General features: G+C 32.1%; 1 protein-coding gene across 1 annotated transcript in view; it reads right to left on the bottom strand.

The window, feature by feature from the left end:
* Positions 1 to 4,333: 4,333 nt before the first annotated feature.
* Positions 4,334 to 12,438, bottom strand: part of LOC139491680 (serine-rich adhesin for platelets-like) — a 29,357-nt gene continuing 21,252 nt past the window's right edge. Inside the window, exons 4-5 of the mRNA XM_071279490.1 lie at positions 11,232 to 11,370; positions 4,334 to 10,269 (exon numbers count right to left, since the gene is read on the bottom strand). Of these exons, the coding sequence (XP_071135591.1) occupies positions 6,807 to 10,269; positions 11,232 to 11,370 (3,602 nt within the window). The 3' untranslated portion in view covers positions 4,334 to 6,806. The remainder of the gene's footprint in view (positions 10,270 to 11,231; positions 11,371 to 12,438) is intronic.

The raw sequence follows: 12,438 nt of genomic DNA, 5'->3' as shown, positions 1-12,438 counted from the left end.
CTTTTCGTTCGTCCGTTGGACCGGTACAACATGTTTCGCCGGTTTTGCAAGCGCATCTCCTCATAAACCACTTAATATACATTGGGGTTTCCAGACATTTTTAATTGGAGAGGGGGTTCAATCCAGGAGAAAAGAGGATTCCAAATATATGTTCCCATACAAATGCATTGAAAGTTAAAAAAAAGAGTTTCAAACCGCCGGATCCCAATTTTCTTGAATCAGTCACTTGTATAAGTATAAACTATTAATTATTTTTTTCTCGGATTCCGTATCATAAATTATAATATAAAAAAGAAGATGCGGTATGATTGCCAATGAGACAACCGTCCACAAGAGATCAAAATGACACAGATATTAACAAATATAGGTCACCGTATGACCTTCAACAATAAGCAAAGCCAATACCACAAAGTAAGCTATAAAAAGCCCCGAAATGACAATGTAAAACAATTCAAACGAGAAAATTAACGGCCTTATTTATATAAAAAAAAGGAATGTATTTCTTATTTTATTAAAAATATCTTATGGGGTTTCTTTATATAAGATACGGACTTGAACGTTGCATTATATGGGGCACTCATCAGGTATTTCCAACCGTGACCTCCAAAACCAATTGTTAAACTTTTCTAAAATTGCTCCATTTTTAATCTATTTATGTACTATGGACCTTCTATTTCGAATTTTTTGTAAAAATATTTTTGATGTTTCTCTATCTAAAATACGGACTTTGTCATAACCTTATATTGGGCGTACCTATTTTATATCCACAACTTCCTTCAGACACTTGTCATAACTTAATGAATCTTTCTCAGATTCCTTATCATTTAATTCAATTGTGTACCTCATATTTTGGTTTTTCGAAAAATCATCAGTTTTTTATTTCCATGATATGGACTTTTACACTACCTTATTGGGTGGTACCCGCTTACTATACGCAACTTTCAAAAAACTTACCATATACTAGTATTAATAAAACTTTCTCATATTCGTTATTAAATGATGCCCCTGTGCACCTATAATTTAGTTTTTCTGGTGGTTTATTTTTTTCCAAAACATGGACTATAGAAGTGGCGGGGTATAATTTCGTTAATTCTTTCCTCAATACCTAAAGTTTTTAAACAAAGCTTTCTCTATCTATTTTTTGTCATTTTAAAAGAGACAGTCTTGATGTATGTAATCACCAATTGGTCAACGGTAGACGGTGTAAATAGTCTTTAAAAATGTAATAGTCAAACAGATAACTGCAACGACACACTAATACAAAGTCCACAAGCGAATCATGTATTATAATTGCTTTTTAGGCATTTGATTTTAAGTAAGACTGACGGAACAAAAATATGATTATTTTGCCGTCTACAAAAATCATCAGAAATATATTTGTATTGTCTAAAGAAAGAAATTACACGTTATAGTTCCATGGACACAATCATAATATCACATAGACACGTCTATACCTTCAAATTGCCGTTGTTTTTCAGTCAAGGTCGTTAAAAACTTCCATTTGTTGTTGTTTTTTTCTTCAAAATCACGACTGGTCATACAGACAAAAAATCTGAAATCGCTACTAGAATACAGTCAGTTTTAGACTGATCGTACAGTAATTTATTTTGGGATCCTCAAGGAAAGCATATTTTTTTTATTTGAAATACGAACATTCTACTTAAATACGGTATGAATATTGAAACAGTATATATTTTACTGTAAACTGATGCAAATATTTGCAATAAAAGATTATTTGCTTTGTACTTCGAGAGCAAAATTGTCAATCGATTTCACTTTTTTCTATGAAGTTGGTGTGATGCACGCGTATATTTTATATTCTACTGCATGTTTTTGTTACAGTTACTCATATTTATGATGTTATACATACATTTAAGATGTGCAAAGCACTTTATAGATATAGGAGTAAACAAATGATGAGAAAAAGCACCAAAACAAAACCGTTCTGTTAGCCAGTTTGAAATCCTCGCTTCGAAAATCGCGACTTCCGGATAGCGTACAGAATAGTATCTACACTGTGTTTAAGGAATAGTGAAGATTTTTTACTGGGTAGTTAAATGACCACCTGTTCTCATAATACCTATTATACAATTTAAATGGACAAATTGTGTTGACAATTTTTTATACTGGTCAGGCAATAGGTATTTAAATACCAAAAAGGTGATTAGATAATGACAGTAAGAAGTTAGCTAATGCCGCCGCCATCGGATCATTATCCCTATGTCAAGCTTTCTGCAACAATAGTTGTAGGCTCGACAAAAATTGTAACCATGAAAAAGAGGTCAAGGTCTGATGGTCCATGCCTGACAGACATGTACACCTTACAATCAATCTATTCATTAAATATAGTTGACCTATTGCTTTAAGTATTTTAAAAGAAACAAACTTCACCATGAAAACTTAACATTGACAAATGAACTTCCAAAATGAGATCAAGGTCAGACGATACCTGACAGACAGATGTTTACATCTTACAATCCTTCCATACAACAAATATAGTTGACCTTATGCTTAAAAAAACAGACCTAAACACAAAAACTTCAAACTGAGCAATGAATGTGAAAATGAAGTCAAGGTAAAAAACAAAACACTTTGAGACTGACATGTACATCGTAAATATTTCCATATACCAAACATAGTTGAACTTTTACTTATAGTATTAGGAGAAGACCAAAACTCAAAAATTTACATTTGACCAAGGAACCATGAAAATGAGGTCAAGGTTAGATGACAACTTGCAGTTGGACATGTTCACCTTAAAATTGAGAATGGAAATGGGGAATGTGTCTAAGAGACAACAACCGAAGGCCCCAAATATGCAGGACCTATTGCTCATAGTACCTGAGATATGGGCGCTACCACCAAAACTTAATCTTGTTCACTGATTCGTGAAACAAGGTAGAGGTCAAATGAAAACTGTCTGAAAGGCATCAGGACCTTGAAAGGTACGCACATACAAAATATAGTTATCATATTACTCATAATAAGAGAAAATTTAACATTACAATAAAATGTTAATTTTTTTTTTCAAGTAGTCACTGAACCCTGGAATGAGGTCAAGGACAATGGACATGTGACAGACAGAAACTTCATAACATAAGGTATCTATATGCAAGGTATGAAGCATCCAGGTCTTCCACCTTTTAAAATATAAAGCTTTTAGGAAGTAAATTAACCACTGCCGCAGATCACTATCCCTTTGTCAATCTTTCTGCGACAAAGGTTGCAGGCTCAACAAAATACTGTACTTATTTCTAAGATACAATGATTCAGTTTCGAAGATTAGTTGTACCTGTAGAAACAATATGACAAGTGGAATATCACATCCGAATTTCTACCTTAAAGGAGTAGGGGCATCAATGCAGTTTCTGCCAAAGAAATAAAATTGTTCGAAAACTGTTTATTTATGCAGTTTTCCATTGTTATTTCAATTGTGGGAACATGAACAGCCAAGAAACAAATGTGCCTGTTTAAAGTCAGGAACCTCCAGTCTTTGTTAGTCTAATGTGTTTTTAAAAATTGTGGTTCATGTGTATGTTTCAGAGTTAAGTTTTGAGAGCTTTCCACATAACTACATAGTTTTTTTGGTGCAAAACTGAAGTCCCCCTACAGATGCAGGATTCTCTTGCTGTGTTGAAAACCTTTTTGGAGGCCTTGGGCTGTTTTCTGCTCTTTGGAAGAGACATCTCTTTACACATTCTCTGTTTCCATTCTCTATTCAATTTCTCATGACTGAATATAACTTCTTTCCCCATAGTATATAGGGTGTGTGCCTACAGATATTTAAATATGATTTAATAATAAATTGATGGCTTTGAACTTGCTTCCAGTAACTGCTAGTGATCTAAGGTCTGTACTTTTTGTGTTTTGTCTTTTTGTTGTGTTTCTTGCTGATCTGATTAGTCAAGCTCTTCGAAATTATTTTTACAGTTTGTTCTTATGTTGTGCTTTTAAAACACTCTTCCAGGTTAAAGAGTTCAGTGCTTGCATATATAATCGACCCTGCTACATTCTTTAAGCGTCATTCCAAAGTCAGGAGCCTGTATTTTAGTAGTTGTTGCTATCTGTCTACCATATTAATTTTAGCATAGATCAGATTATGTTTTCTCTTTAAATTTGTATTACATTTTGTCATGTTATGGTGTTTTTATAGCTTTATATATAGTATGGTTTAGATCATTACTGAAGACTGTAAATGTTACATGTTCATTGTTCATTTGTTCATTTGATCTCTGGTGGATAGTTGTCTCATTGGCAATCATATTCACATCTCTATATTGTATCAGAATCTTAAGTAAAACTGTCACATGACATCATCACCATAACAAACATATTATCTAAAATATTTTATTTATCCACAAAAATGCAGATTTAGATTGCACTACAGTTTCATGTAAAGAGACTATATAAGCTTAACACAGCAAAATCATAAAGCACTTACAAAATATTTACAATGTCAATGTATGCTTACAGGTATAACATAATGTTGCATAATTTTGGCAATACTGATGAACTGATAAACTGCTGCAGTTTGTAGTAATGCTGTAAGGCATATTTTGATTCATTTGAGTTAATAGTGAAATGAAAGCAAGTGTTGATGACTAATATACTTTCGAAATGTAAATTACGTGCACCCACTACTTGTACTTTATCAACAAGGGGATGTACTTCAAGAAATTGATTGATCTCCAATAAATAAAACATTTATCATTTTTTCAAAGAAAAATATTATTTACTAACTATTCTGTCTTTTTTTTATTTTGATTGAATACTTCCATTACAAACCAAAAAGAAATAAACTGAATTCCTCCTTTCATTCTAAAAATTATATTCTCTTTTCTTAAATAGCATGAGTAGCAGCAAATTTTTATTCTGATAATTTTGGTTTTACTAAATGTTTATAGTTCTTGAGGATGAAGTCTCCTTACATAATTCAATATATAAACTCTAAACATAAATGAATGTGGCATCACCTTTTCCTTCCTTTAACCTTTTATCATATGGAAAGAAATTTGTGTGAGGTTTTTGTGTCAATTTTATGAACTTTTATCCTTATCTTTAAAAAATACACCAATAAATTGGTTGTTTTAATAAATTGTGTATAAACACACCAAACAAAAAATATTTTATATAAAACAACAAAACATGAAAATAAATATTTCTTCTTTATATATGTACAATTTTTCATCAACATGAGAACCAACAAAAAAATGTTTCAAATAATGTCTTGCACAAGTTCTGTAAAATACCCAAATGTCCATCCAAGCTTAAACTTTTTATCGTATTCCTTATAAATAATCAATTTATGATTTAAGCCAATGTATGCAAAGCACAAGAAATCTCCCTTTAAAAAAAATGTCCATTCATATGGATTATCTACTTTCTATAAAATATACAGTACATACTCTTGCTGTTAATAACAGTAGTCTTTAGCTCTAATGGTAACTATGTTTGATGAACAAGAACAAGACAAAATTTGAAATATCTTAAACAAGGAATGAAATTTATTACTATTGCTGCCATTTGTTTTGTCAATTTTATAAATACAAAGTGATTTTGTACAATGAATGAAATCTGTTGACTCAGATGATAATTTCAAGGTATAACAATAATTTGCAACAAAGATATATGTAATGTTATAACTGTACACCATGATAATGAACAACAATGTTAACAATCACTATTTACATCCATATAATAATTCATTCCTTTGATACCAATGCTAATACATTGAATTTAACTTAATTGTACATTCAAATTTATTATTGTTAGAAAAATCTAGTTAAGATTCAAGTTACATCAGTATATTTTACCACTGTTCAACTTTATAAGGAGACTTAAGATAAACTCTGATTATTACAAATAATATGAACTATTGAATAGTGTCATTATTATGATAATTTGAAAACAATCTTCCATATGTAAATGATAAAAATTAAATGCATAAGACTTCATAAAAATATTAAAACCTGAAATGATGACATATGGCACTTGTATCTTAAAGAAACAACTTAAAACAAATGAAACAGTCTTAAAAGTATTTCTCACTAAAATCTTCTTCAATAAAAAAATGTACCATAAAAAAAATCAAATAGTACATCTTGTTTAAAGTTTATAACCACTATAATCATGTACTGTCTATAATACAGATTTTCTTTTTACAAAGAACGAAAAAAAAAATTATAGTATTTAAAAATTCAGCATGTTCAAGACAACAAAGGAATATACAATGTATACAGTAAATATACAAACAGATGTTTTTTTCAATAATTCACCCTTTTATATTTCAAAACAAATTTTCAAAAACTTGAGATTCAAAACAATTTGTTCTAAAATGTACATACTTTTAACATTCAATATGTTAAAAACATATATAAGTTACTGGGGGGAAAAAACAACAAATGTTTTAGGAAAATCCTTTAACCGATTTGGCAACTGCAAGGGTGCTTTTGAACATGCATGGATTTTTCAATGCTGTTTAAAGAATATTCTATTATTTTGCAACAGTAAATTGATTATCAGAAATCTCAAATACTATTTACAGTCAAGAAAATCAAAAGTAAACAAATCTGAATTTTCATTCAATATCTTATTGTCAGCAGTACATGTTAAAACAATTTTTTCTTTAAATTTCTCTAAATTAAAAATAAAAGCTAATACTAGTAAGTAAGGATATTTGTTCAATCTTAACAAAAAGAAATAATAGTAATATCCAACAACATTATTTTGCATATTTTTGTTCAGCATTCCCTAAAAAAATCATTTGATCTGTAGATCTATATATTAATGTTCAAAGAATATATAAATTACACCATTGAAAATCGTCCATCATCTTGGAAATCTTTTGACTGTTTTCCTGACATTGATTTCAGTGTACTTTTAATACTACCCAGCAATGAAGACGAAGAATTCTTTTCTTGATTTGATTTAGTCCCAGATATTGAATTTGTTTTTGTGGCATCCATTGAAAGACTGTTTCCCTGCTCCATTAATTCTCTCTCTGATCCATTACTCAGAGTATCAGATGAATTCATCATGAACTCCCAATCCTCTGATATTGGATCAAACTGAATGAAGGTAGACGATGTACTAAAACGGTTCTTATTTGTTTTACCAGCATTACTTTCCCGATCTGATAGAACAGATATTGGATCTACATCTGGTTTACGTCTACGGACAACTTGTTGTTTCTGACTCTCAGAGTCAGATTTTGTACTTTTGACCTGATCAATGTTAGTAATTCCCATTCTTCTTGAATCACGACCACCTGTCATGATAGAATCGATAACATCAAGTCGGTTGTCGTGAATAAGGGGATCTGTATCTTTAACTGCCACACGATATGATGAATTCCTAGCAGGATTATCATAACCTGTCCCTAATGCAACTCTATATGACTCTGTTCGACATTGTTCATTAGTGTTTAAAGCAGATGTACTATGATTCTCTCGGACATTTGTTTTCACTGATATTCTGTCTTGTGGCACTGGGTCACTTCGATTTAATCTTGGACTTGCCTTGTTTACATAATTCGTCTTTTTTGACTGTTGTTCAGGTTTAACAGGTTGTTTTTGATATTTTCCTTGGCTATGCTGTGAGACTGCCAGTTTTTTGTCTATATTCATTGGTTGTGTTTTTCGATGACCTGTAGAAGGGGACGGCTGCTTTGTTTGCTGAAGAGAACTTTGCGATGGCTGCTTGTTTCTCTGATCTTTACTCTGAGACTGTCTGCTACTATGAGACAACTGACTTGTTTTGACAGCATCGGCTGATGATGCATAGAGTGGGTTATATCTACCTTTACCTGAACCTCCAGGATGTCCTTGATATGACTGAGAATGTGACAGAGTTTGTTGATGATTAGAGTACTGTGATGATGGATGTTCTTTAGACTGATTTCCAGTTGTAGGATATCCTTGATATGACTTAGAATGAGATAAAGACTGATGATCAGCTGGCCGATGTAACAATGAGTGGTCTGTAGACTGACCTCCAGTTGTAGGATGTCCTTGATATGACTGGGAATGAGACAATGTCTGTTGATTATTTGACCTTTGTGATGGTTGTTGATCTTTAGATTGGGAGATAATTTGATTAGTAACATTAACTCTTGGGGTCGTTGACCTTCTGCTCATATTATTAAATGAGGGATAACTTGAATTTTCATTCATTGCTACTCTATAAGAACCACTTCTTGCTGGATTTACCATGGCAACACGATAAGAGTCAGTTCTGCTTGACACTGCAGCATTAGAAGGATTTGAATCCTCTAAATGATTTAAATTAACAACAGGATGTGATTTATTTCCTATTGAATGTCTTTTATTACTGACATTGTCATTTTGAATTGCATTTTTCATATCAGTGGGGAATGACTGAGAGGTATGCATGCGTTTTTGCTGATATTCAGAATGTTTATATGAGACTGGTGATTCTTCAAGATGAGTGGCACTATTTGGCATCCCTGCAGATGATGTATATGGGGTGGATGTAAAAAATGGAGTAGAAATCATTTCACCAGAAAAAGTCTTGAATGGTGTTTGTATATCACCTGTTGTGCTATTGAATGAAGAAGTGTTGGTTGTTATAGCTACTGTTTCCATGGTAGTACTAAGATTTGAATTGTCAATAGACTCACTGTATTTGTTGGTTGTATCCATTAATGAATCAACTGAGCCCGTGGGAGTAAGAACAGCAGGGATGTCCATATGTGACAGATTTGGAGAACTACAATTACTTGTTCTGCTCACATATGTTAAACTATCTGCATTACTTAAGTCAGAGCTAATAGAATTTATACTTCCTGAAAAACTAGAGAAAAATGTGGAATTTTCAGACATATTGTCTTTCATGTTCATTTTTGGGTTGCCAGTGATGGCAAAACTACTTTCTTTCACTGTGTTTGTTTCTGTTAATTGCTTTCCACTTGGTGTGTAACTAGAATCCATTTTACCAAATCCAGGCTTCACCACCAACACTGGCTGATATTTAATTGGTAAATCATTTGATTTTGTTTCTATACAATCATTAGCAATAGGGATAGATAACATGTAGCTAGAGTTATCTCCCATCTTTTCAAGCTCTTCTTTAGAAGCACTTTTAGTTTCTTCTTTTGGTAACTGTTGGTCTGTTCCCTTTTCCGGCTGAATGTTTGAACTAACAAAATTTAATGTAGGAGAAACATACAAAGATTTCTTAGGCTGCAAAGAATTATTACTGTTTTTCAAAATGCTAGATAAAGTTGACTTAGTTTCATCCTTTTTGTTACATCTTGGCCAGGATTTTGTATATTCAGAATTGTCTTTAGTTGACAAACACTGTCTTGGTAATGTTCTGCAATCATGTATTTCAGGTTTACTAAAGTTTAATGTTGACTGATCTGAATTGATGGTAAAAACTGAGATTCCATCCATGGAGGACCCATCTTGAAAACTCTTTCCTTCAGAAATTTGCGAAATTGAGAAAGAGTTTGATGGTCCAGGATTTGGAAAGTTCTGATTCAAATCAACAGTTTTACATGAATCTTTGTTATATATATTCATAGTAGGACTGGTATCATCTCCTTTTTCCAGAATTGAATCATCATCACTTGTAAGTGTGCATAATGAAGGAATTCCGAGAGCAGAAATTTTTGTCTTGTCCTCAACCCTCTGAAAAAATGTCTCTTGGTCGGTATCTGAGAACATAGAGTCTTGTCTACTGATACCTCCTGGAGAAATATCTGTGGAATGAGATTTAGAATTGACAGAAGACATAGAACTTGTCCTTTTAGGTGGTTTTGGCGGTGTGACTTTATTGAGTGTTTTACAGTTTGCATTCTTTTTTATTCCAGCATGCTTGTCCAAATCTGGGTTATGAATAACACTGTCAAAACTACATACACTATGAGAATCCTTGCTATGTGAAAGTTCATCTTCATCAACCAAAGTCGCACTACTTTTTCGTAATCCACTATCATTGTGAAATGAGGTATAGAAGCCTTCTTGGTCTACAGAATATTCAGAACACTCTTCATCTTCGAAAGTTCTTGGTTTCCTTCGCGAAGGAGACATCATCAGATCTAAAGCTTCAATGTTTTGCTTTGTTAGTTTAGTTAAGGAATTCAATGTTTCAGCACTACTAGTTGATATTTCATCTCTATGAGCAGCTCTGATAGCTAGAGATCGTAACCATAGATCAGTGTCTAGTTTTCCTTCCTGTATAGATGTGCCGTCTGTTATTGTACTTCCTCCATCACCAATATAACCTTCATTTGTATCAGTGCTTCCCCTACAATAAGAAAATATACATTCATAACACTATATATTGTTAAGGACTAAATCAAAATCTAACTATATCTTCACAAAAGATGTGTATTGTCTCCCTTTACTTTTCAACTATGTGATCAGTTTTTAATAATTAAAAGTGAGGTGCAGAATTTATGTGCATATTTCTTTGAATTTCTCCCAAATCTTTTGGGCTTGTTCTTCAAATGTACTTGCTGTAACCACAGCACATTATGTTATATTAGGAAAAGTTATATCATCAAAATCATGTTAAATAATAAAATTTGGATGTGACATAATAAATTCACATTTCATTTACATATGAAACATCTGTGAAATGCACAATCCCAAAGTTACATTTCACAAACCTGTGTTATATCCATATCATCAAGGCATTTAAAAGTAATGATCCAGATATGATTTTATAATCATGCAAGATCCTTATTGGTAGTCAAGGTCATGAAACACCTTTGAAGTAGATACTTTGACCTTGTGACCAGACATTCTGAATTTCCATTTAAGAAACACCCTTTTGTAGAATAAATATCATTCTAGATGTTTCAAAGCTATGAGAAAAGACTACTTGGATAACACTTCAAAGACATCAAAGATCCAGACAAAAAGGGATTCAAGATGGACATTGGAAAGATTGCAGCTGTGAAATGAATATTCAAAAAGTTTGAGGCAGACAATTGGATAGCAGGATTCCTCAATATCACTACCAGTTCTTCAAAGTCTCGAACTCCATGTACCTTTTTATCAGATTTATGATAATTGTTTTTTTTTAAATTATAAATAGAAATTTTAATGTAGTTGAAAACAGTTATGGGTACTCATATTCTATTTTTTAATGTTGAATATTTAAAAGTGCAAAGGCAAGAAGAAAAATTATTAATAGTTAAAATGTTATTTTCAATTCCTAAAAGTACTTTTATTAGCTGTAATGGGTGTAATGTATTTATGTACCTGTCATCCTGAGGTAAAGGTGAACCACGACCAGAATCTTGTCCCAAAGAGATCTGAGATGTTTGATGTGGAATGATATCAGACTTGACATTATCAGAGTCTAAAGAATGTCGATTACTATTGGTGCCACTCCAATGACCTAAAACATAGCAAGAAAATTATTGTAAACAGTTTGATCAAAATATCTTGAAACATATTGCTGAATAATTTTCAGTTTACAGTTGCCTTCTATCTTCTCTAGTTTTGCACAAAACACAAAAACAGGTTCAAAATTCTGTAATTCAGTGGTTGTCGTTTGTTTATGTATTTCATGTTTGTTTTTGTTCATTTTTTGTATATAAATTAGGCCGTTAGTTTTTTCGTTTGAATTGTTTTACATTGTATTTTCGGGGTCTTTTATAGCTGACTATGTGGTATGGGCTTTGTTCATTGTTGAGGGCCGGGTGGTGACCTATAGCAGTTAACTTTTGTGTCATTTGGTCTCTTGTGGAGTGTTGTCTCATTAGCAATAAAACCACATCTTCTTTTTTTACACCAAATAATCATTGTTGTTAATTTTTGTCAAATTTGGCCCAGTGGTTTCAGATGAGATATCTTTGTAGAGTGGATGGACAATGTGAGATGTCGTTAATCAAGTGATGGTAAAACCAGCCCTCTGGGAAAGGTGAACTAAAAATGTAGAAGACCCTTAGTTTGTAATAAATAATGTATATGCTTTTCCTTGTGTTACATGATTTCAAATTGATGGACAGGAAAGAAAGTCAGCTTCCTGTTTTAAACAATAAAGTTTACCCACTTAATCATTAAACATGCATTCTTTACTCCCACCAGCAAGAGAGATTAATTCTTGTGTCATGTTTTTGTAGTTGTCACATCTTTTTTTCATCATTTTAAATGTTTTGATCTAAAATCAACATTCATATAAAAATCTTTATGAAAAATAACTTCATAGGGGTGGGTGGGGGGTGGGGGGATAATTTTTTGCAATTTCTTCAGTGAATGGAAGGTAACATGTGCAAAATAAACTATAAATGAAAAAATTGTTCATTGAAAAAAGACATGTTTTCATAATTATTAGCAGTGTCATTACATATGGACTACTAAAAAATGTTCATGAACAAACAAAACAAACAAAAACAGTAACCAACACAAGCTTGAATGATTTTTTACAAATTTCATATTCAGTTTCTGTTTCGTCCTCAATATC

Source organism: Mytilus edulis, chromosome 10 (genome assembly GCF_963676685.1).
Source record: "Mytilus edulis chromosome 10, xbMytEdul2.2, whole genome shotgun sequence".
In the NCBI taxonomy this organism is placed as follows: Eukaryota; Metazoa; Mollusca; class Bivalvia; order Mytilida; family Mytilidae; genus Mytilus; species Mytilus edulis.
Note: the sequence above shows the minus strand (reverse complement) of the source record. Positions and strands in the feature narration are given on the sequence as shown.